General features: G+C 39.7%; 1 protein-coding gene across 2 annotated transcripts; it reads left to right on the forward strand.

Annotated features, from left to right (window-relative positions):
- The first annotated feature begins 412 nt into the window (after window positions 1–412).
- C1S (complement C1s) lies at window positions 413–19,169 on the forward strand. Of its 2 annotated transcripts, XM_015814029.1 has the most exons (12): window positions 539–583; window positions 945–1,057; window positions 1,748–1,952; window positions 3,889–4,066; window positions 5,442–5,567; window positions 9,164–9,363; window positions 11,686–11,839; window positions 12,637–12,752; window positions 15,674–15,752; window positions 16,613–16,744; window positions 17,233–17,307; window positions 17,879–19,169. In XM_015814029.1, exons 2-12 carry the CDS (start codon window positions 1,038–1,040, stop codon window positions 18,661–18,663), a joined length of 2,070 nt encoding a protein of 689 aa, XP_015669515.1. In that variant the 5' UTR covers window positions 539–583; window positions 945–1,037; the 3' UTR covers window positions 18,664–19,169. The 2 variants fall into 2 exon arrangements, with proteins under 2 accessions (XP_029139581.1, XP_015669515.1); XM_029283748.1 differs by lacking the exon at window positions 1,748–1,952 and having other exon boundaries at window positions 413–583.
- The last annotated feature ends 5,861 nt before the right edge of the window (window positions 19,170–25,030 follow it).

A 25,030-nucleotide genomic window follows, 5' to 3' on the forward strand; every position in this document is an offset into this window, starting at 1 on the left:
TAAAACTTGAATAAATCTGTTGCAAATATTTGTATTAACTGACCTTTCTGTGGCATTCTTTCTTTGTGGCTTTTGTATCTTGGATGCTTGCTGTTTTATTTACTTGTTTTGAAGCTGATATACAATAACAAGTATGTGTGTGTGTTAAATCAGCTTAAGCTAAAGGTCAATAAATGACAAAGTCAGTGATTTAAGCTTGTAAAAGCAATCAGGCGCTGTAATTGCGCAATATTGTAACTTTGTTTTCAAAGTGGAATTTGGAATTTCCCTCACTTATTTGCTTCGCAGAAGTCACCTGACCTCTTTGGGGGGCGGGAAAAATCAGCCTTCCCTCTTTGGTTGATCTAGAGCTAGCAAAAATAAGACTTGTGCAACTGAATTATTTGAACATGGTTTTCTTTGGGCTGAATTATTTAAGGCTATGAGAAATGAAAGATAAAATGTTTAAACAGCAGAGGGAGACAGAGTTCCTTAACGAAGTTCCATTGTTTCTGATTAGAAATGTTGCTCAGAGCTGGTAGGGGAGAGAGTCAGAAGAGGCAAAGAGAAAGAGAGAGCCAGCTGCAGAGACCAGGAGTTAAAGGTAAATCACTCTCAATTTCCTTTTCAGAAATAGGTATCCCGAGTATCTGTTTTGGGATTAAGTTTTCTGGCAAAAATCTGCTCTAGCTTTCCTAATGTAAAAGAGGTGATGCTTCTTCAAAGAGATTCTACTGTTTGATACTTTTTTAGAAAGTGAGAAGTAACTTTACCGCAAGTTGAGCTCCACGCCTTATGGCTCTGAGCAGTCTCCGGTCACATTGTGCACCTTGTAAAATCCAACATACCTTTAGGACATGGTTTTACTTGTTAGTTGACAGTGAGAAATAATACATAGACAATGAATTCATACCAATTCCATTCTTTGGGAGCGGGATTTTCACTTGATTATTCTGTTGACCCAGCAGGCACACTTCAGGGGAGGAAACATCCCACTGAGCAGGGTGCCTGTGTTCTCCTAAATCTCACGATCCTGCGGCTTTGTGGAAGGAATAAGAATGGTGCTCTTACAGATATGGTAAGTTACTCAGTGAACAGAGGATTGTTGAACAAATAACTTGGGACTCTGGTTAGCTACTTTCTTTGCTGGAAGACCACTTCCAGATAAAAGTGGGGGTAGCAGAAAATGACCCACAATCCACTTGAGTAACTGCTCTTGCCAGGGCTCCCAGCTGCTCCCATCTCATGTGTAGGACCTCTGCTGCACACCCTCACTTAGCAGAGTGACTTTCCTGGCAGCTCTAGCTCATCTGGGTCAATAGTCAGGGCCAGGAAAAACTCCATTGTCCTTTGGAGGCTCTGAATCAAGTTGCTGTGACTGTTCCAGCCTGTGGTGTACGGGATGGAAAGCTAAAGTCTTCATACTATGTGCATTCTCCTGTGGTTTTCTGTGTGTGAGCCACTTGTGGAGTCACTTCTGTTCAAGATAAGCAGCAGATTCCTCCTCATGATCTGTTCTTTGGTTTTTGCACTGAAAAGGAGTGTGCAAGGACATTTCTCTCTTTCTTTTTCCATCAAGATTGAGGAGGTTGCAGGGGCGTTCAGATTGCACATGTTTGTGTCCCACCACCCATGCATTAGAGCTAAACCAACTATGGCTTAAGCAATGGGATATTATTAGCCCTGGATCTCTGGGCAAAGCCTAGGATGTCCAGGGGCTGAGTGTGAGTTTGACAGCCCTGCCCAATATTGATCTTTTCTCTTTTAGGAGCTTCATTGCCTTCCTCCTCCTGTCCTATACTGAGGCAGCATCCATGTATGGAGAAATTCTGTCTCCAAATTATCCTCAAGCATATCCCAATGATGCTCTGGAATCCTGGAAAATAGAAGTTCCTCCTGGTTATGGCATTCACCTCTACTTCACCCACCTGGATATAGAGCTATCTCAAAACTGCGAATATGATTTTGTGAAGGTACAGGGACATATTTCTCTGTTGGGAACCTGAGAGCGAAGATGTGTGTAGGCTGAGCTTTTCCAGGCTGAGTACTGGAACACCCAGCTAGGAAACTATTTCATGCAAGATATAAAACTTTTCTGGCGATGTGTAAAAGTTAAGGATATGGATTGTTTGAAGAGAGTTGAATATTGTTTCCATGCTAGGTCATACCTGTGATACAACTAATGAATTAACCACTAGTTGTTGTTGTTTTTTAAATTAGCTCTGAATTTTTATTTTGCCTGCTTCTGTATAGACGATTTCAGCTAAGTCCATTACGGTAACCTCAAATAGAAAATTTCTAGGACATGAATCCCTGTGCTAGACTGTTCTCTGGTTGTGTTCATAACTGGCACACAACCCAAATTGGGCAGAACGTTTCCAAGCTAGTGAGCTTATCTAATTTACAATATTCCAAGGACAGTACCTTCACCCCAAGTTCCAGACATGGCAGCCTTCAACCCTTTCATCTTGTCATGGTCTACTGTTGGCTTCTTGTTCTTTATCCCAGCATAATGGCATCTGGACACAGATCCAGCCTTTTCACAGCTCCTCCTGACTAAAAGCCTTCTGCATTCCCTCCTGGCAGGGATAGCTACATCACTCAAGGAATCGTGGCAGAGTGCCTGCTTGTGACCCTCTCATCCCTGTTCATGCTCCTGATTGCTTTTTCTTTTTTAAAGGCTATAGTATTTTTTTTTCTGTGGCCCAGCCATCTTCTCACTCATTTTTTTTATTATTGTACTTAGTGGCAGCAGCAGGAGATATGAATTCTTAGGAGAGGGGTCTCTGACTGCCATCTTAATTTCCCTATAATGTATGAAGATGGGGAAGGTGGGTAGTAAATTAAGATCTTAGTGTCTGCTGCTATCCTTAAATAGCAAGAATGTTTAAAATAAAGATCAGAGAAATGTTGAGAAGCATCCACTTACAGCTATTATCACTATGCTGGCCTAGTATAGCACATATCTGAATTCTGAAGAAATAGAAGGAAAGGATGATTGAATGATAAACTGAAGGCATGAACCATGTCTTATCCCAGCTTATGGGAAGGGAGTAGCTTCTAAAAGTCTGGACCTTTGGATGTTTATCTGGAGGCATGGGGAAGTGGAAGCAAGTGATGGATCGTGTGTTGTAATGTTGCAACCCAAACTCTACCTCTTATGAACTTACATGCAATGTCTTGATGCAAGTAAAAATGGATGGAACTTGTGTTATGATGTCACCATGCCCACTTCATCATTTGGATAACCTTGTGTGTTAGGAGCAGAGGCCTGTTCTTCAATGATTCTAGAAAAGCAGCCATTTTCTGAAAAAAAAACACCTTTGGGTGACAGGAACAAAAAAGGAAAGAAGGGCAAATATTGCTGGATGATATTCATGTCATTCAGACAACAAAATATATTTGGCGTACAGGGGCCATTTTGAAATCATGGTAAATGAGATGCAAAAAGGGCAGTTTTTACCTCAAACCTCCTCAGAGCATCCCAGCATATAAAAAGGAGGGAACCTTGTAGACTCTACTGCTCTGCGAGCCACAAAAGGGGAGTTGATGGGCTACATTTTTTGCATTCTGGCAATAGAGCATTGAGGAATTGCTGGAAAAGGCTGCTGCAATGAAACACAAAGATGATCTTGGATAATCTCTGCCGCAGCATTATTGTAGAAAAACATGTTTGAAGACCAGAAGGGGGAGGGGAATTCTAAAATGACTCCCCCTTGACTGTATTGGGTATAAGTTAGTCAATACACCTCCAGTCATGGAGTCTATTTCCTGACTTGGCCTCCCTTGAAGGGCTGGCACAGATATATGAAGGAAGGATGTTCTATGGGCCCAAGGAGGGTTTACAATGTTTTGGATAGAAATATAGTTGAACACAAGCTCTTATACTTGTTCATCTGATCCTTCCAGGTCCTGTCCGGTGAACAGGTGGAGGGTCAGTTCTGTGGGAGAAAAACAAGGCACACACGGGGCTCTCCTATCCTGGAAGAACTCCGCGTGCCCTACCATAGTCTGACTGTCCTCTTTCAGTCTGACTTTTCCAATGAAGAGAGATACACTGGATTTGCTGCCTATTACACTGCAATCGGTAAGCCCTTAGCTGCCAGGGGCAAAAGATCAGGACCACACATGATGTTCTGATTGAATTGATTTATTACCAATCATGCCTTTGGCACAAGAATCTATTCAACTAAGGTTAGCACTATCTTGTTATTAGATAAGAGTCAACAGAATTCAAGAAGGGTTGGACTTAATTTATTTGTGGCTAGTAGAAACCCTAGGTTGATTCCTGTTTTGACTCCATCCTCAGGCTCTGTCACTCCTTTTTCTACATTAGCTGCCTCTTCTGAGCACATAATGGTGTGTGCCTTGAAGAGAATTACCTAAACCAATATATATATATTTTAAAAATGGAACCATTTCTGTTCCTCTGAAAGAAGAAATAAAAACTCCCTGCACTATTTGAAAGCTCAGTCTTAAATCTGTTCATGATTAGGTTGCAAAAGAACAGGGTATTCAAAGCATTTATCATCTGTTGATTTTTTTAAACCTAAGCCAAACACTACTTTTCCTAACTCCCCTCTCCCCATACCATAACATGTAAATATTGGAAAGTATATCTGGGGGCTCATGTAGTTATCACTACAATTTATCTAAGTTATAAATTAGGAATTGTCAGTAATATTCTTTTGTTAAATGTGATCTGATAGATCCTAAGAGGTGGGATGCAGAAAGGATCCCAGCTTTCTCTCAGTGGTATCCATAGATGGTAAGAGACAGACCAAAGAATAGGAGTTGGCTAGTGATAAAATGATATATTACTATTTCATCACTCAAACCGAATAAATCAATTGATGTTTTAAAGCAGGGCTAGTCTCTATTAGATTTAATAACTTTATTATTTTCCCAATTTCTGAAGATTTCTAGAGAAAAGCATCCTTCATTTGCAGTGCATTGCAGACTCATGGGTTCATAAACCAAGAGGTTTCTTGGTACTGCTTTCCTATTATTATAGATAAATGAGCAGCTGCTTCTTTTATACTTTTCTAGTCCTCCTTCCTCTCCTATTCAACTGCTCACGTAAAAATACAAATAATTGATTTAGTATAATTGAGTCTGAAATGCTAATTACTAGAAAAACCAAGAAGATAAATGGTGTGTGTGTGAGAGAGAGGGAGAGGGAGAGGGAGAAGGAGAGAGAGAGAGAGAGACAGACAGACAGAGACAGAGACAGAGAGAGACAGAGAGAGAGAGTTAGAGAGAGAGAGAAGTACCATCTGTAATTGTACCACCTTTTTCCTGTAAATGAGGGCTCAGGATTTGGGAAAGACACTACTGGGATTCCCTAGGAGACCAAGCCATGCTGCTAAAGTCTTGGGGTGGTAAATTATGTCATTGTGTCTGTCATCTTTGCTCCTATTCCATTTAAGATTTTTTTTTACATCTCTTTTCCTTTCTTACAGATGTGAATGAGTGCACAGATTTTGTGGAAGAGGCCTGTAGCCATTACTGCAATAACTATATTGGTGGCTACTATTGCTCTTGTCCTCCTGAATATTTCTTGCATGAAGATAAGAAGACATGTGGAGGTATCATTGATTGACTGATAGATTTTCACTGGTGTGGAGACAATGACAAAATGTACATTGTGAGGTTAATAGTAATAATACTTTATTAAACTTGTATGCTGCTCAACTCCCAACGATTATAGCAGTTCACAACAATCAAACAAAGAAATTACAATAAAAGTCAATAAATGATAAAAGATGGCAAGCATGACATACTAGACTAAAGGGAATGAAGTGAGGGAAGCCTCTCTCCTCTTTGCCAAGGGCCAGGGCTTCACAGCTCTTCTAAACAACAGCTAAGTGGGAGCCATCTGGCTCTCTGTGGGGACCTCCTCTCAGATGGCATGTGCTGCTGCGGAGAAGACATGCTCCTGAGGTCCCAACAGCTGATATTGTTTAATCAAAGGTACCCAGAGTGCACCAACCCTGCATGATCAAATTGGGCAGGCAGGTGGTCCCTCAAATAACCATTCCCTCTCTGTAACCAGATTACACCCCAGGGTTCTCAAGGAACTGGCAGATGTGATCTCAGAACCATTGAACTATATTTTTCAAAGATCCTGGAGCACTGGGGAACTACCAGAGGACTGGAAAAGAGCTGATGTAGTTCCCATCTTCAAAAAAGGGGAAAAAATGGACCCAGGAAATAACAGACTTATCAGCCTGACCTCAATACCTGGGAAGATTCTAGAAAAGATAATCAAACAATGAATCAGCGAACACCTAGAGGCAAACAAAGTCATTACTAAAAGCCAACATGGGTTTGTCAAAAATAGATCATGCCAGACAAATCTTATTGCATTCTTTAACCAAGTGACAAAATTAGTGGATCAGAGGAATGCTGTGGATATAATTTACTTGGACTTCAGTAAGGCATTTGATAAAGTAGATCACAACCTACTACTTGATAAGATAGAAAAATGCGGGTTAGACAGCATCACCACCAGATGGATCCGTAGCTGGCTGACAGGCCATACTCAGTGTGTGGTCCTCAATGGAACCGCATCTACATGGACGGAAGTGTGTAGTGGGGTGCCCCAAGGCTCTGTTCTGGGCCCAGTGTTCTTCAACATCTTCATCAACGATTTGGACGAGGGGATAGATGGGGAAATCATCAAATTTGCAGCAACACCAAGCTGGCAGGAATAGCCAACACTCAAGAACACAGGCTTAGGATACAGAAGGATCAGACGTGAACACTGGGTGCTATCTAACAAAATGAAATTCAATGGTGAAAAAAGTAAAGTTCTACATTTAGGGTTCTTTTTGGTTTACATGTCCATATCATATCCCCCATGGAACGAGTTATCATCATTGACACTCTCCCTGGAGCCTCAGGATCACCTGTTAGTGAATTTATACTCGGTCGTCACACGACGTCGACGGTTTTTCCGGTTGTGTCACGATCCGACGTAATTGTCTCCCTATCTTAGTTCTAGTGCACAAGTATTAATACCAAATGTGCCTTGGTAAGGCCACATTTGGAATACTGCAACCAGTTTTAGTCACTACGATGTAAAAAAGATGTTGAGACTCTAGAAAGAGTACAGAGAAGAGCAACAAAGATGATCAGGGGACTGGAGGCTAAAGCATATAAGGAAAGGCTGCTGGAATTGGGTATGTCTAGTTTAATGAAGAGAAGGACGAGGGGGGACATGATAGCAATATTCCAATATCTAAGGGGCTGCCACAAAGAAGAGGGAATAAAGCTATTCTCCAAAGCCCCTGAAGGCAGGACAAGAAGCAACGGATGGAAACTAATCAAGGAGAGAAGCAACCTAGAACTAAGGAGAAACTTCCTGACAGTTAGAACAATTAATCAGTGGAACAACCTGCCTCCAGAAGTGGTGAATGCTCCAACACTGGAAGTTTTTAAGAAGAGACTGGACAGCCACTTGTCCGAAATGGTATAGGGTTTCCTGCCTGAGCAGGGGGTTGGACTAGATGACCTCCAAGGTCCCTTCCAACTTTATTATTATTATTATTATTATTATTATTATTATTATTATTATTATTATTATTATTATTATTATTATTATTATTATTATTATTATTATTATTATTATTATTATTGCAGAGAGATAAGGCTTGTGTTGTTGACATCACAATGCACATTTGTCTTGATCGTGATTAGAAATAGATTTGATTTGCATCTGCCTTTCTGTCCAGAGAGCATTCAAGGGGAAAGCTAACAGTAAAAAAATAAAAACACAAAGAATTAAAATCTGAACACTTCATTAAAATGTTAATTTAAAATGAAAACAGCTGACTATATAGAAGAATTTCCTAAAAATAAAAAGTAACCTCAACTCCCAAATGGATGGTTTTGCCATGAAACCAACATCAGAGGTTTTCTCCTGTGAACGTGACAAATAGACTATAGAAAATTGAAGAGGGCATCTTTTACTGACCCTAGTTTCCCAACACTTTCATATAGAAATAAGTGGGCAATCTAATTTTATAGATTAGATAGATAGATAGATAGATAGATAGATAGATAGATAGATAGATAGATAGATAGATGGATGGATGGATGGATGGATGGATGGATGGATGGATGGATGGATGGATGGATGGATGGATGGATGGATGGATAATACATAGACAGACAGACAGACAGATCTATATGGCTACCCATCTCACAACAGTGACTCTGTAAGGACCCCAGCTGTTTTGGTTTTAAAAATCGAGAATATGCAAGTTTACATCCTTACACTGAAGTCCAAACTGAGGTAGAACCAGGTAACTTTATCTACAGAATGATCTCAGCTTTCTGAGTTTTCATTCATTTGTACTCAAATTTATTTATTTATTTAAAACATTTATTCAGCTGCCCATCTTATATTGAATCCTGGTCTAACTTTCCTTCTGCTTCATCAGCTTTGTTCTCATTAAACAAGAGAACTGAGCAACCAGTGGGACCAAGAGTGTCCACAGTCCATTGTTTCCCTGTTCAATTGTCATTGATAGATGGAGCAAGAAAATTCCCATGTGCATTCAGGAAACAATCTGAGTCCACTAAATGTCTAAGATAGACCTTTTAATTGGTCCTCTGAATCTGCAAACCTTCCTACCAATGTTCAGCTTAAACCTCATAAGATCGCCTTCATTCTCAGGTCACGATGTTCTCTTAAACAGAATTCCAAATCTAGAGTATGCCCTGATGGATTGTGTGGGTCCACATGTGAATTAGAGTAAGTGCCTGGTTCCCATGGTTGATCTGAATTAATACGGGTCATTCTCTTATGAGTCTCTTTCAGAAATAATTGAGATAATTGAGATGGGAACTTGCAGGCAATACAGAGTTAACCAAGGAAGTTAATATCCAAAAACGTGCACTTCTGATAAATTATCTCCTGTTCTCCTGGGACAATGCCTTGAGAGGAGAAGCCAAGAGATTTAAATGCAGAAACTTCAAATGGCATGGGCAAAATATGAGGTCGGGTGGCAAACAATATAACTATATCCCTTTCATATCACCCAAAACACTGCTGTTCCCTACTTCAGCTTGCCTATGAATAGGCCTTTAAACCTATAAGGAGAGCCAAACAGTAATCACAAACTACTGTCAACATTATTTCTATTCTCTTTGCCATTGCTTTCCTTCTAAACTCTAGTGAATTGCAGTGGGAATGTATTTACTGAGCTGTCTGGGGAGATTACCAGCCCCAACTATCCCAGGCCGTATCCTGAGAACTCGCACTGTGATTACCGTGTCATTCTGGAACCAGGATACCAGGTGATCCTGAGCATTGGGAACAACGACTTTGATGTTGAGCCAAGTGACTTGGAAGGAACTTGCCCAGATACTTTGAGAGTAAGTGGTTGTGATGGCTCTTGATTATGAGTGTTTCCTGTTTAGACTGTATCCTAACGTTGTTCCTTATGAAAATGAGGGGCTGACTTGACTTTCACAATCCATTGAAGTTCTGGAATGTATGAATTGTAGCAATGTAGAATGTCTGAGCAGGAACATAGTGAATTTGCTTGTCCAGCATTGTGTTCAACTTTGCTCTCCTGCTAAATAAAATTAGAAGGGAGAAAGGAGGTCTATATAAATGGACTGAACTTCAGGCCTATGCAACAGAAGGACGCTTGTATACTCTTGACCTTGTTGGGAAGATTTGCTTCTGTTGCCTTAGATATCCCTTTCTCCTCCTGTTCATTCTTCTTTTTCCATACGTTTTAGTGCTCTCCTATAAATATAGATAATTTTCATTTATGATGCTAAAAGATCATCTCTGGGCCTATGTTCAAGAGCAGATAGATTACAGTGAAATCAAATAACAACTCTAAGAACTAATAGCAAAATCCTCTCCAAAGCATCACACTTTGAACCACAGCTGAAGATCTCCTCCTACATGTTTAGTTAATTCCAGCAAAATTTCTCAGATTTCTCTTTTTCACATTCAGTGAATAATGTTTTTTTGCAGAAATCAAATAAGGTGTCAGGATATTTCCATGCTCAAACAAGCAATGGTTATTTATTGTTAAAACCTGATTCCTTCAAATAAGGACAGACTTAAAATTTGTACTGTAGTGCTATAGGTACCCCAAATTATGTAATTTTCTATCACATCTTAGTTTCTCCCCAAAAGATTACTAGCTAATTATCATACCCAGTAAACACAGTGGGTATTGTGGTTTTTACTGTTTTTTCATGTGCCTAACGTAGTGGTAATTGTGTTTTGACACAATGTCACCAGCATGATATCTCATAGATAAAATACATGGTAACGATTGTGTCTGGGACTCTGAACACACACATCTAACTCTCTTATAAATATTTCAGACCATTTTAAGCAGTGGTGGGATTCAAATATGTGAACAACCGGTTCTCTGTGTGGATGCCATTTCCGGAAGTCCATTCTGGGCCTGGGCAACAAAAAATTAGCTACCGGTTCTGCCGAAGTGGTGAGAACTGGCTGAATCCCACCACTGATTTTAAGTAATGCTCAGCTTAAAAATTCCAGGAAAAAAAAAGAAGTTTTCAAGGCTTTTAGAAAAAAAAAAGGAATCAAAGATCTAAGCATCAGCTCATAGTTGTTCAGTAAGAAGTGATTAAATGGTATTCTGTTTTTATATCAAGGTCTATGTTGCTTGCATTCTGTGCTAATACTTAAATAATCAGGGAAAAGAGAACAGGAAAGAGAATTGTTCTTTGTTTGCTCTTCTTTATTTGAATAAAAAAAATCAATAAAAGTTCAGGGATAGTAATTATAGGCTGGGCCAGGGAAAGCAGTTGATTTGTTAAGGGAATGAAGTGAACCCATCGACATTCTTCTCTACCAAATCTTTAAAGACATCTTAGGATAGCAATGTGAGTGGAATATTGATGTCTCATACTTAATACTCTTCCATGGCATTTCTAATTGAAATAGCAATCTTCTTTTTAGGATCAAATCCAGACCAGTCAATATTTCATATCCAGTTATTGAGTAGGAAGATGATTGTTCTGAGTGTTCTGTCTTCTTTCAGTCTCTGGGAGGACTGACAAATGCTTAGCACATTCTTACATTATATGTCATTAAACGTATTTAATAACATCAATAACCTCCTTCTATTTGGGTTTTGCTGCTCTCTATGTTAATATTGAATGCGTCTGTAGTTGTATCTTTGATTCTTCAGCCGACAGCCCTTATGCTTCTATATGTCATTTTACATCTTGAATGCCTGACTCGCCCTTTGGACTACAGGTAGTTCTCAGCGTATAACCACAACCTAGCCCCAAATTTCTGTTGTTAAGCAGGACAGTTCTTAAGTAAATTTTGCCCCATTTTGTCACAGTTGTTAAGTGAATCACTGTAGTTTTAAAATTAGTAACACTAATGGTTATTAAGTGAATCTGGCTTTCCCATTGACTTTGCATGTTAGAAGGTTGCAAAGGTGATCACATGACCCTGGGACACTGCAACCATCATAAATATGAGTCAGTTGCCAAGCATCTGAATTTTGATGACGTGACCATGGGGATGCTGCAATGGTCGTGTGCAAAACGATTATAAGTCACTTTTTTCAATGCCATTATAACTTTGAACGGTCACTAAATGAACTGTTGTAAGTTAAAGACTACCTAATGCTTCTTTTTCTTTTTCTTTTTTTGAACCTTTCCCCAATATTCCTACTGGCTGTTCTGTAGTTTTTAGCAGGGGACCAGAATTTTGGTCCTTACTGTGGCAACACATTTCCTGGGCCTCCTAAAATCAACACTAAAAGCAACATTGTGGACATTTCCTTCCAAACGGACCAAGTTGTACAAATGAAAGGCTGGAAAATTCGCTACTTTGGGGACCGTGAGTAGATCTCTTCTGAGGAAACAATGGGACGTTTTCAAGTGCTGAATGATGGAACTGGGTTGTTATAACAGGACAAGTGTTTGTTTCCAAGGAGCAAACAGAAAAGATGATATTTGCAGAGTGATGAGTGAGTCACTATCAGCAAAAGGAATGTTGTCTTGGGGAGTTACTTACAAATTGTCCTGGACAAATTGTGAATAGATAGATTATGGGGGCTAGGAACTTTCTTTGAATTGTAGATGAAAAAACTTTTGAGTTGCTGGCTGGTTTGGAGTAGTTAATCCCCAACTCAGCCCCATTTAAAGCAGGAGCAGAGGCAAAATGCAGTATTGAATCTAGGATGCTTATTGTGCAATGTTTAGGAATGGAATTTCCATCCAAACTGGACTATGCAGAGCAGAGGGTTTTACCTCCTATGTCATTGCTACTTCATTTTCAGTTTCTTCCCCATTTTGCATAAAGTTAGGAAAAATAAGACAAAATCATCTCAATAAAAAAGAATAGGCAATCATGTTATATAAAGAGAGGGCATCTTCAAGGTCATTCTGGAAGGCAAGAAGGTTTTAGCAGAAAGCTTTGTAGTCGTGGTGGAGTGAAATAACCATTTCTTCCTTCTCCTTATTCAAAAATGCTAGGACAAAAAAGCACACTTGGTCTCAGTGAAGAAAGGATGAAGTATTGGCCATTTTACTAGTCCTGATTCTGACCATTAGTGATAGAAAAGAGGATTTGTGCTTGTATATATTTGTATAGGATAAGGTGATTGATTTCTGATTCCTTTTCCCTTTCTAAAGCAATGCCCTGCCCACAGACTGTTATTTCAAGATCTGTTCAGCATCCTCTAAGAGAACATTATGTCTTTAAGGATTCTGTGATGGTAACTTGCATAGAAGGCCATGAGATTGTAATGGTAAGTAATATGCGTTTTCAATTGAAGGCTCTCCATGAAGTTCCTGAAGATCCTGTTGGTACTACAGTGTGTCACTTGATTTAATCAAGTAAGAAACAGCAAACCATGCATAAGCATGTTACGTGACACAACCAGAGTCTCTGAGAAGTCATGTAAATAACATCATGCTATTTCCTTGAATGACAATAGCAGATATTCTACAGTTCTACAGAAGAGTTGGTTCTTCATTCTGATCATTAGTTAAGACCAGAAAACAAGTAGGCATTTTCATGATGGACAGGCAAAAGATCCTGTGGCTCAGCCACATGACCATGGAAGTCTTACCTGCCATTTCAAGACAGGAGGATCAGGAGTGCCGTCAGCAATCTCCCAGCTTAACTTGCCAACACTATACCTTTCTAGCCAAAGGTTGGGAAATAGAAGGAGTCCAGCACCTGCTCGGATGCTCATGTTGGTGAAGATCACAGATAAAAGAGGGAAAGAAAGAGTCCGTTACAAATTGTGATGATACCAAAGTGATGCTGTGAGTTCAATGAAATCATCCCAGAAATGCCACAGTTGCCACAACTGCACATTTGCATTAGAATCTCTGCATTAGAAACATAAATTGAACCATTGTGTGGTTTGTAACTTGCCTTCCCTCTGTTTTCTACAGAATCAAAGATAGATAAAGCATATGAATAAGTTTCAAAGAAATGAAGATTCCTAGCATCACCAGTTAAAAGACACGTTTCAGTTATTCAGTCTTTCATCCCCTTAATGGATTCCCCCCCCCCAGTGTTAAGAATAGACCAGGGGTAGGCAACCTTGGCTCTTTTATGACTCGTGGACTTCAACTCCCAGAACTCCTGAGCCAGCATGGCTCAGCTTGGAAACCTCTCCATTTCTCCTCAGCATGGCTGGCTCAGGAATTCTGGGAGTTGAAGTCCACGAGTCATAAAAGAGCCAAGGTTGCCTACCCCTGGAATAGACAGAACACGTGACAGGAAGCTTGGTTACGGAGGAATCCTGACTCTAACCCTAATCATGATATTTTGTGAATGAGAAAAAAGTTCATACAAAACTTTATTCATTTTTGTCTTAGGACAGTACATAAAAACCAACAGCGTTATTTAATACTCTATTATTAACATGGTTTCTCCTTGTTCCACTCACTGTCTTCAAGAATGGAGGTCATGCCTAAGGGCTTTTCTCAGAACTGTTATACATCTCTTTTGCTGACAAAAACTTCACCAGGATAAAATCTGCAGTTTCCACTGAGGATCCTTAAACTGCCTCAATACCATCTATTCTGGCGTGTGTGTGTGTGTGTGTGTGTGTGTGTGTGTGTGTGTGTGTGTGTGAGAGAGAGAGAGAGAGAGAGAGAGAGAGAGAGAGTATAGAGTGTTTTTGGATGTGCAGGGCATGTTCAGTAAAAACATTAGTTAAACCCTCTACTTTTACTTCCCTTCCCCCTTTTCAATATTTCCACATAGTAAGAAAACATCTGCCAGTTACGGTAAGGCTGTGATTGGGGGATGGTTTAGAGAAATGCCTTGATTTGTGAACTTTGCCATCTTTCAACAAAGGTTTGTGCCCAGCCTGTTAGATTGCTGATCTTCAGGCTGGGTTATCGCTCAGTAAAGTGGTGGAGCCTCTTCGGTAGAGCTCTCTACAGAGGATTAAATGCATTGAGAATTGCTGCTGTGTGGCAGTAGTTGAGGCATCTGTTCCTTGAGGTAGATGGTTGGTCTAGAAACATGAAATATAAAAATAAAAAGTGGAAGAAGAAAGGTGGGTGATCTTGTTTTGAAAGTAAGCTTGATGCTGTGTGTTTGTGTGTGTCTCTGTGTGTGTGTATGTATGTATGGGGAGGATGTCTCTCCCTCTCCCCCACTTGACAAGGTGGTCCTAACTCTCCTGGAGCCCACCAGATATCCACCTGGGAAATGGTGGGTAGTGGGAGAGTCCATTTTCAAAGAGCCAGGTTCTCCAACTCCCTAAAAGAGAATGGCCCCATGGAAGAGTCCCCAGGTTCCAGAGGAGGCGGTTTGCTTGTCTTAGCCTGAAATGGCTAGTAGGGGTCGACCCAATTCCTATGGCCTTCTGACAGCACTGCTGATAGCAAAATGAATTAAACCTTGTGCACCTTGAAAGTGCTGTGAAGTGCTGTAGGCTTAAGGGAAAAAAGCATTTCACCTCCACAATAAGACAGGATGATTTTTATATATACTGCTCACAAAAATAAAGGGAACGCAAACCGCTGCAGTTCCATGGTAAAATGTTCCCTTTATTTTTTTGAGCAGTATAGATATCAGAGCTTAATTCAGTGTTCAGCAACTAAGAAATGCATCTCTTTCTTCCTCATTCCTTTGGAAGTATCCCAGGGCCTTTCCCTACTTGCACCTAGCTACAAGATAAACATGCCATGGCAACCTCAGGTTTTTTTCCTGCCGTGTCTCCATGACAGGAGTTCATCTCATCCCCACCCCATACCACAGGCATTTTTAAACACACACACGTGCACACATAGGGACATATATTTATAAAAACTTTGAAAGAGAAAAGTAAGGAAAGTGAAATAATAAGTGCAGTGTAAATGGAGGAAAAAACATGGAGAGAAATAGAAAAAGGGAAAGGAAGGGAAAGGAAAGGAAAGATTATAAAAAAAGCATTTCCGATCTTAAGAAACTTCAAATACATTTATGCTTTACCTTCTCTTTTTAAGGTTACAACATAGTTTCCTTTTTTCTATAATCTATCCTTTCTAATCACCATACCCATAAATCATGATAATTTTTTTCAGCATAAAGTCCATAATGGATTTCCAGTCACTAATAATTGTGGTGATTACCCTTTCTATAATCAAACAAGTCAGTTTTGTCATCTCTGCTAATTCTGTCATTTTCACAAGCTCTGCTATTTCTGAATCCTTCTTTCAGCCACGAGGCAGTACAACATCCTTCTACTCTAGCTGTCAAAGCAATGGAAAATGGAGCAACTCAGATTACAGTTGTGTTCGTAAGTGATTTACAGTGGTCTCTGGTATATTTTCTTATGGTCTCGAGATGATAATGATATATGATGTGATATGATATGATATGATATATGATATGATGAATAAAAATGTGAGAAGCAGGCACAGATGTCTTGCCAAAGCAGTGAAAGTAGATGAATTGCAGGCCTGAGAGAAACTTTAAAGAAACATCCTGCTCTATATAATTTTCCTCACATCGGTCAGCGGGTCTGTGACAATTCGCCACAGCCAACTCACCACGGCCAACTTGCCATGAGACAACTCAGTGCAGGACAGGAGTTACACTGATATCAAAGAAATGGTGGAATAGAATCATTAAAGAAAGGATGCAGAAGGAGGGATAGAATGAAATGTGAACAACAAAAATTAAAATAATTTTTATTTATTTTAAATAATTAAATTGATTTGTTAAATTGTCCTGCGGTGAGTTGTCCTGTAGCGAGCTGGCGATGATGAATTGTCCTACAGCAAGTTGGCTGTGAAGAGTTGGCCATGGTGAGGTGGCCGCTGCGAGTTGGCTGTGGCGAGTTGTCCCATTCCGCCTGTCAGCCTTCCATTACATATCCATGTTGGATCAACCACAGAGTATGAGTGTTATCTTTGATAGCTGCTGTATAGTCAAAAGGTGTGGAGGTTGACAAGGATTCAATCATTTAATGCAGTATAGTTTGAAAATCTTCATAAGACATGAAATACTCACATATGGAAGTTTTCCTTGAGGAGGCCTATTCTAAACAAATAATGCAACATGGGATGGATGAATGTATGCAACATAAAGCAAAATGGAAATGGAAAGGTGAACTACTCTAATCCTGACTCACCTTGTTTTATTTTTTGCTTGCAGCTGTAGATTGTGGTGTGCCTGATCCCATTACACATGGAGATATCGTTTATCCATCAGGATCGGAGGAGACAGAGTATCAAACCATTATCCGTTACGAGTGCCACAAACCTTATTATACCCTGAAGGGCAAAGGTATCTCCCATCCTTTCTTTCTCCTGATGAAACCTTCCAGTTCAGAAATTAAGAACATCATTTTGCTCATTTCACAATTGCCGGCCTCAGGAAGACAGGATTGGGGTGGGAAGGTTAAGTAGTCTGGGAACCACCAAAAGTACCCTGTCAAGAATTGAAGTATCTGGTTGTTTCCGTTATGTCCTTATATTACCTCAGCATCTCATATGCCACATTCTACTTTAACATTTGTTTAGTTAGAATGCCATGCTCATTAATAATTTGTTTTGTCTTTAATACTTTTAAAGCAAAATGGAAGGCTTTTGGTGAAATTATTGGTTAAAATATTTGGTAAATCAGTTGATAAATTCATTTTAAAATTGTTATTTTTCTTTTTAACACATCTCTGTTGGGTTGATAGCTTTTTGGGGTTTGTGATACATACTATACTCTTTTAATCAGAATTAATGATAGTATTGTATTTATAAATAATTGCTCTATTTCCAAAGAAACGTTTCAGTGTTCAGCCAATGGAAAATGGGTGGATGAAGAAGGGAATACACAGCTTCCACTTTGTGACCCAGGTATAGTCTATCTCATGTATAATTCTCTGTGCTTTTCTCTGAAAATGGAGATCATATCAAACTGCAATTACAAAATAATAATGTTGCCTCTCTTTTAATTCTAAAATAACAGTATTTTTCCTGGTAACTCTTTTGCCAGAGAAAATTCTTAAATTGCTTCTCCAGTTCAAAGTTTTGTAAAATTGTAATGATCTGCCAAGCTCTGAATTTTATTGGTTTAATTTGTTTTGGAAGATTTAAACCTTCCTATAATACCAACCCTACCAGAAGTTCTAAAATAGGAATCATTTGGGGAATTCTTGTTTGGACATTGGAAAAAAAATTGTATAAGGAACGATCCAAAGAGGAACCAAAGAAGAATCTGAAGCTTGCTTGGATATCCCCGGACTTAATATTTTCTATATGGGTCAAGGATCTTGCTCTGGATTATAGGTTTAGAGGGCTGTGCCTATAGAGTTGAAGAATCTATACTATTTTTCCTTTTTCTCTCATGTTAATCAAATATACCTGTTTCTGATATTTATTCTGCTATCTCTCTGACTAAAACTGGTTTCTTCTGTTTTCACTTTAGTTTGTGGAGTTCCCAGTAGAAGTATTGAAGAAATAGGGAGAATTTATGGAGGCACAGTTGCTAAAGAAGGAAATTTCCCTTGGCAAATTTACTTTGATGAGCCACGAGCTGGTGGAGCCCTTATTTCAGAACAATGGATACTTACTGCAGCTCATGTGCTGGATGGTTCTCCATACCCAGTTCTCTATGCTGGGTTGTTCAGTGTGAGTCAAAGGGCTAAGAGTGATGCTGAGCCACTGAAGATAACGGCTATATTCATTCATCCTCAATGGAGCAAAAGTGGATCAGAGACCAGGACAAACTTTAATCACGACATTGCTCTGTTAAGATTGAAAGAACCTTTGACAATGGGCCCCACTATTTCACCAATTTGCTTACCTGGTGCTTCTTCAGAATATGATCCACAAATAGGGACCTTGGGCTACATAGCTGGCTGGGGCAAGACTGACGCTACTCGAACAAGTCCTAAACTATCAGTGAGGCTCAGGGCAGCTTGGATCCCCGTGGTGAACATGAATACATGCCAAAATGTGAAAAAAGAGACTTCAGCTTATGTCTTCACAGAAAATATGATTTGTGCTGGGGATGGCCGGCAGGACAGTTGTCAGGGAGACAGTGGTGGGGCATATGTTATCAAAGATCCCCAAAATGAGACGCACTATTATGTTGCTGGACTGGTTTCGTGGGGCCCAGAATGTGGCACTTATGGTCTCTACACTAAAGTGGCAAATTATGTGGATTGGATCAGAAAAGTCATGAGGGAGTATAAAGAACCTGAAGAGTAGATGCTTCCTCTCTTCATGCATTATCTGTCCACTAGGCACCCACTGACTCTCAAGAGGTTTTGTCCCATCCATAAATCTAACATACAAAAAAATGACATTTGCAGCTAAGATCCATATTATTGCAAGCCGCTTTACATTGCCTGTCTCCTCTTTCTTCACTTTTTCTAGTTTTTAATTGCTTTGTCTTCTCTTCCTTTAATTAGATTTCATTTATTTTCTTCTTTGTGAAGCTGCTATAGACCAAATTACTTTTAATTCATGCAAGAGTATTGCATTTTTAGTCTCCTACAGTTTTGACCATTGGAAAAGGAATAACCAACTACATCATAGATCTGGAGCACCCAACCACTGTGGGCAGCAGAAAATTCTAGAACATAATATACCAAAAGGTTCTTTTTCATTGAAATGAATGGCAGCCAGCCTTGTGCAAGAGAACAGTCTCACGGATTGTCCCCAAAGGAGCTCTTTGTGTCCTTATTGCATAAAAACTAACATACACTCATGAATATTTTGTTTGTAGTTTTTCCTTTTTCAAGTCTTTGTATGAGATAGCTTCACCAGGTAATATCAGTGTCAAACAGTGGAAATATCTTCTTTTGTACATGGAAAGTAAAGGTAAAGGAATCCCTGTAGATTTTATTCTGCTAGTCATTAACCGACTTTATGGCCCATCTCCGTTTCTAGGCCATTGAGCCAACATTGTCCAAAGACTCTTCTGTAGTCATGTGGCCAACTTGACATCATGTCAGAGTTTGGCACATACAGCAAAACAAGGAACACTTACCTTCCCACCAAAATGATACCTATTTATCTGCTTGCATTTACATGCTTTCAAACTGCTAGGTGGGCAGGAACTGGGGCAAGTGACAGGAGTCTGTCACAAACTGGCAGAGTATAGACTTTCTCTGGCATCTATTAAGCCACTGAGCCACCCCACCTCCTTTCATATAGATCACAAATATAATTTCAGTCCAGCACCAATAATGTAATATATACAAAAGAACAGAAACAAAAAGAGGCACTAGACTAGGAAGAAGGTCATTTAAATGAAATTTACTCAGGGATCTAAGTGTCAGAAAATGGATTCATCTGGAAAGGCGTTCTGATATTTAATTGTGCTCTTCTAATGCTTTTCACAATCATGTTTCCCTTTTTGAATAACATTGAAATGTACTAAGCCAAGTCACATCAGCACAATGCTAGAGAGGCAGTTTTGTCTTTGTTCTCTCATGCTACAACTTCAAGCACCTGCGTCTTCTGACATAAAGTTGTTGCCGATTTTTAATGGAGAGTCATTCCTACCTGAGAGGGAAGAAAAGCAGGCATGCATTTAATTAAAAATCTCCAGGAAATAAAAGCGGGTCATTGCCTAATGCCCAGTTTATATTTATTTATTTATTAAATTTATACGCTGCTCATCTCACTATCAAGCCCCTCTGGGTGATTTACAATTTGCCCCCTGAAATACAAAACAATTAGAACTTTAAAAACATTAAAAACATTGAGCATTAAAAGTTAAAACATTAATATTAACAACAAACTGGATAAAAAAGACCAATACATAAACAGAGTGGAGGTGGAGGATTCTCCTAATCTACTAGCCACCTCCAGAATGGACATCCCCATCAAAGCCCCTAACCAGTTGGCAGAGCCAGGTTTACAGGCCAACAGGGTGTGGGTGACTTCATCTCAAGGGGCATGATGTTCCAGAGGGTGGGAGGCATTGCAGAAAAGACTCTTCTCCTGGACCCCACCACCCAAACATCTTTGGCCAATGGGGTCCATAGCATGCCCTGCCAGAGTGAGTGGCAGCCATAACTGTGTCACCTGGAATGGAGATAGCAGCATACTGATGATGCCACATCCCATGGTATCAGATAATTTCACCCAGTGACTTCATGTAGGTGTTGAAAAGGAACAAGGAGAGTACTGAACTATTCAGCATGTCACAAAAGAGCAGCCATGGACTGGATCACTTGCTCCCTATCAACACTGATTGGGACCCGCCTTAGAGAAGAGCCAAACCAGGACCATACTGGTCCAGTTTGATCTAGTGGTTATGGCACCAGGCTAGAAACTGGGAGAACGTCAATTCTAGTCTCACCTTAGCCTTCAAAACCATCTGGTTGTACAACCAGGTCAATGTCCCAACAACAACGTCATCTCTTTTGTCCTTTTTCTTCCTCATAATCTATACAAACGATAAAACTCAACAAATAATTTTTTTATTGTTTCCACCCGATTTTGTTTGTTTGTCGGTCGGTCGGTCGGACCTATCCGGTGACATCCGATGATCTCTTCGAAGTGTCATAACACTCTTCAGTCGTGCCCCCCCCCGAGAAAGAAATGTTTTGGGGGATATTTTAAAAAAGCAGAATATATTTCCCCAAAGGAATAATAGAAAATCTTAGGCAGAAACACCCCCCCCCCCAAGTTCTCCCTGCGTCAAGCTGAGACCAGCTCTGTAGAAATGGAGATTTGATAATCCTTTCAGAAAGATTGCAGCCAGGAATCTTAGAGCTGATGGGGTTAGAAAGACAAAGATCCCTACAACCAACAACCCCGCACCCAAAAAATCCAACACAGTACATAGCCATCAGCCCCAGCCCCAGGGAAGCAGGACATGATCTTTAGGACATAATAGGATTAACCCACCACAATCAGAATACTAAAAGAGCACACTGAACCTCAGGTCAAAGTTCATGCCACAGGAGTAACTCCAAACACAAAAGCCCAAGAAAGTATAAAAACCCATCACTCCCAGCAATGTGGTCAGCTGCTCCAGAGCCATGTGTCTTGTGGTTCTGCTCTTCAATAAACTACAACCTTCTTTCTAAAGCAGTCTCCATTTTGTTTATTCCTGGCTTGGACTGGACCCTGATGAAGATTTTTCTTTCAACAGTATCTTCTTTTGTAATTAAATTGAATTAAAATAAATAAAAGGACAGAAAGGAATTGTTTTAAATATGAAAGTAATGATCCCCATAAGACAAACTCTTTTATTAAAAATAACACCATATGCTGAATGATGAGCACAGCCTTGTTCTTCACCCAACACAGAGTCTGAGAATGAGGCAGAATATTGCCAACTGCTAAATATTTTTGAGCAACTTCCATTCAGAATTCAGAAATTCAATTGTGTTATGTTAGTTGCATAAACCAATGACTTATTTACTCCTTTGTGGATCCTTGTGTATTTATTCATCATCACTTCCCAGAACAGAACTTTGTGTACTCTGGCCCACAGTTCTTTTCTGCTGCAAATATATATCAAAATACTTTGTTTTAGACTGCAATCTTGTCCTCTTCAGAGATTGCAATATTCACTGACAAGGTTTTCTCTGTTTCAAGGTCCCACAGTCCCAATTTAATATGTTCCTGCTGTTCCTGTTACTTCTGTGAGGAATATCTTTCTCCTTTTTCTCAAAATGTTGACGTCAGAAGTAGCTTTACACAGGATTAGGCACATTTGGATAATAAATTTCCCACCAGACACAGAAACAATACTAAACTCTTTCAAAACATCTTAAATAAACCAAAAACCCAGCAGCTCTGGAAGAAAAAAAAAAGGACTGTCTACAACATACAGTGTAAGGACTGTAACAGCCACTGTGCACAACAGGCAAAAAACTAGCAAAGCGCATCCATGACAACCATGTAGCAGTCAGAGAAGACATGATGAAATCTCCTTAATTTTGCAATACATGGATAGACTCAACCATAGTTTTAACTGGGAAACTGTGAGCATCCTAGACCAAGCCAAGTCCAAAAGGGCCAGAGAATTCCTGGAAGCCTGGAATTCAAGACAAATCAACCATTAACAGGCATATAGACATAAACAACATCTACATACCATTCAAATGAGGCAATCAAAAAGCCAAAAAGGAAACAAAAAGACCTATACACCTCATCATAAATCAGCATCCAGATGAGAAGAGGTTAACACTAGACCAACAATCAAGAAGTAAATAATACCCCAATTAAGGAACTATCAACTCAGACAAATAAGCTGAAGGTAAACAATAGCCTAATCAAGAAACTAGACCACTCCCACCAGCATTGTCAGGGTAGGCAACTACTATATAAAATGAAAGCAAACCCCACTCCCTTCTAGCACTGATAATGTTATCTAGTTGGGATAATGAAGAAAAAAAACAACCAAACTCAAAGAGCACCAAGGACCCCACAATATTACAGACAACAGGGAGAAAGCAGAGCTGCTTAACTCATGTTTTGTGTCAGTCTTCACATAAAAAGAAACTATAGCCCAACATACCCAAAAAAAAACCACTGCAAAAGACATACTAGAAAAAAAAATTAAAATAAGCAAGAAAATGGTAAGAGAACTCCTATCCGACCTTGATGAGTATAAATCACTGTGACCCGATAGATTACATCCCAGAGTTCTGAAAGAGCTGGCAGATGTTATCTCAGAACCATTGCACCACATTTTTCATAAATCACGGAGCACAGGTTAAGTACCCGAGGATTGGAAAAGGGCTGATGTGGTCCTCATCTTCAAGAAAGTAAAAAAATGGACCCAGGAAACTACAGACCAATCAGTTTAACATCAATACCTGGAAAGATCTTAGAAAAGATAATCAAAAAACAGATCTGTAAACAACTAGAAGCAAACAAAGTCATAACTAGTAGCCAGCATGGGTTTGTTAAAAACAGATCAGGCCAAACCAATCTTATCTCATTCTTCGATAAAGTGACTAAACTAGTAGACCAGCGAAATGCAGTGGATGTACTATACTTAGATTTCAGTAAGGCATTTGACAAAGTAGACCACACCCTACTCCTTGGTAAGCTAGAAAAAGGTGGAATAGACAACATCACCACCAGATGGATTTGTACCTGGCTGACAAATCGTACTCAATGAGTATTCCTCAACGACACTACATCCACATGGAGAGAAGTTAGCAGTCGGGTAACACAAGATTCCGTCTTAGGCCCAGTACTCTTCAATATATTTATAAATGATTTAGATGAGAGAATAGAAGGGGAACTTATCAAATTTGCAGATGACACTAAACTGTCAGGAGTAGCCAACACCCCAGGATCCAAAAAGATCTTGACAAACTTGAACAATGGGCCCTATCCAACAAAATGAGTTTCAATGTGGAGAAAAGCAAAGTCTTACACTTAGGCAGGAAAAACCAAAGGCACAAATACAGATTGGGTGAGACCTGGCTTAAAAACAGTAACTGTGAGAGGGACCTTGGAGTTCTAGTGGATGATCACTTAACTATGATCCAGCAGTGTGCAGCAGCAACCAAAAAAGCTAATGCAATCCTGGGTTGTATAAACAAAGGCATAGAATCAAGATCACGCGAAGTACTAGTACCGCTTTACAAAGCCCTAGTAAGACCACACCTGGAATACTGCAGCCAATTTTGGTCACCATATCACAAAAAAGATGAGAGTTTGGAAAAAATTCAGAGAAGAGCAACTAAGATGATCAAAGGCCTGGAGGCTAAAACATATGAAGAACGGCTGCGGGACTTGGGTTTGGCTAGTCTAAAGAAAAGAAGTGATAAGGGAGACCTGATAGCAGTGTTCCAGTATCTGAGGGGCTGCCACAAGGCAGAGGGGGTCAGCTTGTTCACCAGAACACTAGAGGGAAGGACGAGAAACAATGGTTGGAAACTGATCAAAGAGAGAAGCAACCTGGAATTAAGGAGAAACTTCCTGACAGTGAGGACAATCAACCAGTGGAACAGCTTACCCCCAGAAATTGTGGATGCTCCATCACTGGAGATTTTTAAGAAGAGACTAGAAATTCAACTGTCTGAGACAGTATAGGTTCTCCTGCTTGAGTAGGGGCTGGACTAGAAGACCTCCAAGGTCCCTTCCAGATTCTATTCTATTCTATTCTATTCTATTCTATTCTAATATACATAATCCTGGGAGGTGCAGCCAAAGGAAGTTTTCTTGTCCTTATTATAAACCTCCCAAAAGCTTCCTTCCAGATTCTGACCTTCAATCGGATGCTATAATAAGCAACTGCTATGGACTCCTATAACTTAAACATCTCTACATATTCTTCTGTCCTCTTCTCTTTCTATATATTGTAAAGCATTAATAGGTTTAATGGACAATTTGCTTCTACTTGGTCCTTCTTAAACTGGATTATAAACATCTACGAAACTGTAAAGACCCATCAGACTATGAATAAGTCAGCATCTGGAGTTTTTAGTGTCAAAATTTGCTTTTTTAAAAAAATGTAAGTTTCCACCCTTATGATATCAAAGGCAAGTCATGGAGGAATAATTCTCTGGTGGAATGAAAGTTGGCATAGTTGGCCCTATTCAGATTTCCTTTCTAGGCCACCAGTTCTCAAAATCAACAATTTGAATGAGAA

Source organism: Protobothrops mucrosquamatus, unplaced genomic scaffold (assembly GCF_001527695.2).
Source record: "Protobothrops mucrosquamatus isolate PMUCROS unplaced genomic scaffold, P.Mucros_1.0 scaffold212, whole genome shotgun sequence".
NCBI lineage: Eukaryota > Metazoa > Chordata > Lepidosauria > Squamata > Viperidae > Protobothrops > Protobothrops mucrosquamatus.